Source organism: Manacus vitellinus, unplaced genomic scaffold (assembly GCF_001715985.3).
Source record: "Manacus vitellinus isolate BGI_N305 unplaced genomic scaffold, ASM171598v3 scaffold_10_pilon, whole genome shotgun sequence".
NCBI classification, from domain to species: domain Eukaryota; kingdom Metazoa; phylum Chordata; class Aves; order Passeriformes; family Pipridae; genus Manacus; species Manacus vitellinus.
In genome coordinates, this window is record NW_021938838.1 from 1,663,240 (window position 1) to 1,664,290 (window position 1,051).

Consider the following 1,051-nt stretch of genomic DNA (forward strand, 5'->3'; position numbering starts at 1 on the left):
CGGGAAGGGGGACTAATCCCCCATCCATGGCAGGGGGCAACCGCCCGGGGCTACCGGAGAGCAGCCCAGCGCCCGGAGCCTGCGCCCGTCCCTCGTCCCCCCACCGTCCAAGCCGCCGCCCAGGAGGCTCCCGGTGAGCCCCAGCCATGTAGGCGCAGCCTGGGGCTCTGCCGATGGCCACTGTCAACATGCAGCAGGGCTACGCGGCCGTCCTGTGTGAGTAGAGCTCGGGGACAGGGGGGATGGCCCGGGGTCACCTCAGTGGGTGTCCCCGAGGGAGCTGACACCACTGGCTTTGGCTGCCCAGGTGTCCTGGCTGTGCTGGGGCTGGAGGCCACTGCGCCGGGCGAATGCGAGCTCACCCGCCTGCTCCAGGACAAGCTGCAGTACGAGATGCGCCTGCAGTACATGGTGAGCTCAGGTTTGGGGGGTGAGGGGCACACGTGGCATTGCAGGGCCCTGGTTTGCTCCAGGGGGGACATGGGAGGGCAGCACCCACTGCTCTACAGTGGCCAGGTGCTGGGGGGGTGGGTTTTTTTACCGGAGGCAACTTGTGCCAAATGGTGCCCAGAGCTGCTCCTGCTGGGGCTGACCATGTCAAAAGGCTCTTCCACGAGCTCCTCATTGTCATGCCGAGGCTGGTGGGGATGTCCCGATCACTTTGCCCCCTTCCAGCCTCCGTGCTCTGCTCCATCTTTCCAGAAACACTACTTTCCCATCGACTACACAGTCCAGGTCCAGTACGAAGAGGTGCTGAGGCCATCCAACATCACCCGCCTGGTAAGATGGTGGCAGGGGACAGCCCCGTGATGGGGGCGCTGCGGGGACCCACGAGGGCTGCGTCAGTCTCACCCGGGACACCCTCTCGCCCTTCAGCGCAATGGGACAGTGTCGGAGACAGCACTGCGGTACCTCTGGTTCCACGTCAGCTCCCAGGCAGTGCTGCGGATCCGTGAGGTGCTGCCAGAGAAGCACCCATCCTGGAAGTACACCCAGGAGCTGTGCCAGCTCTTTGACGCCCTGGGTGAGGAGTACAGCAAGTACCGGCAGG

At 65.1% G+C, this 1,051-nt stretch overlaps 1 protein-coding gene across 1 annotated transcript in view; it reads left to right on the forward strand.

Annotated features, from left to right (window-relative positions):
• Positions 1 to 1,051, forward strand: part of IL34 (interleukin 34) — a 4,531-nt gene continuing 3,480 nt past the window's right edge. The window contains exons 1-4 of the mRNA XM_029964727.1: positions 1 to 216; positions 308 to 411; positions 703 to 780; positions 877 to 1,046. Coding sequence (XP_029820587.1) covers positions 174 to 216; positions 308 to 411; positions 703 to 780; positions 877 to 1,046 — 395 coding nt within the window. The 5' untranslated portion in view covers positions 1 to 173. The remainder of the gene's footprint in view (positions 217 to 307; positions 412 to 702; positions 781 to 876; positions 1,047 to 1,051) is intronic.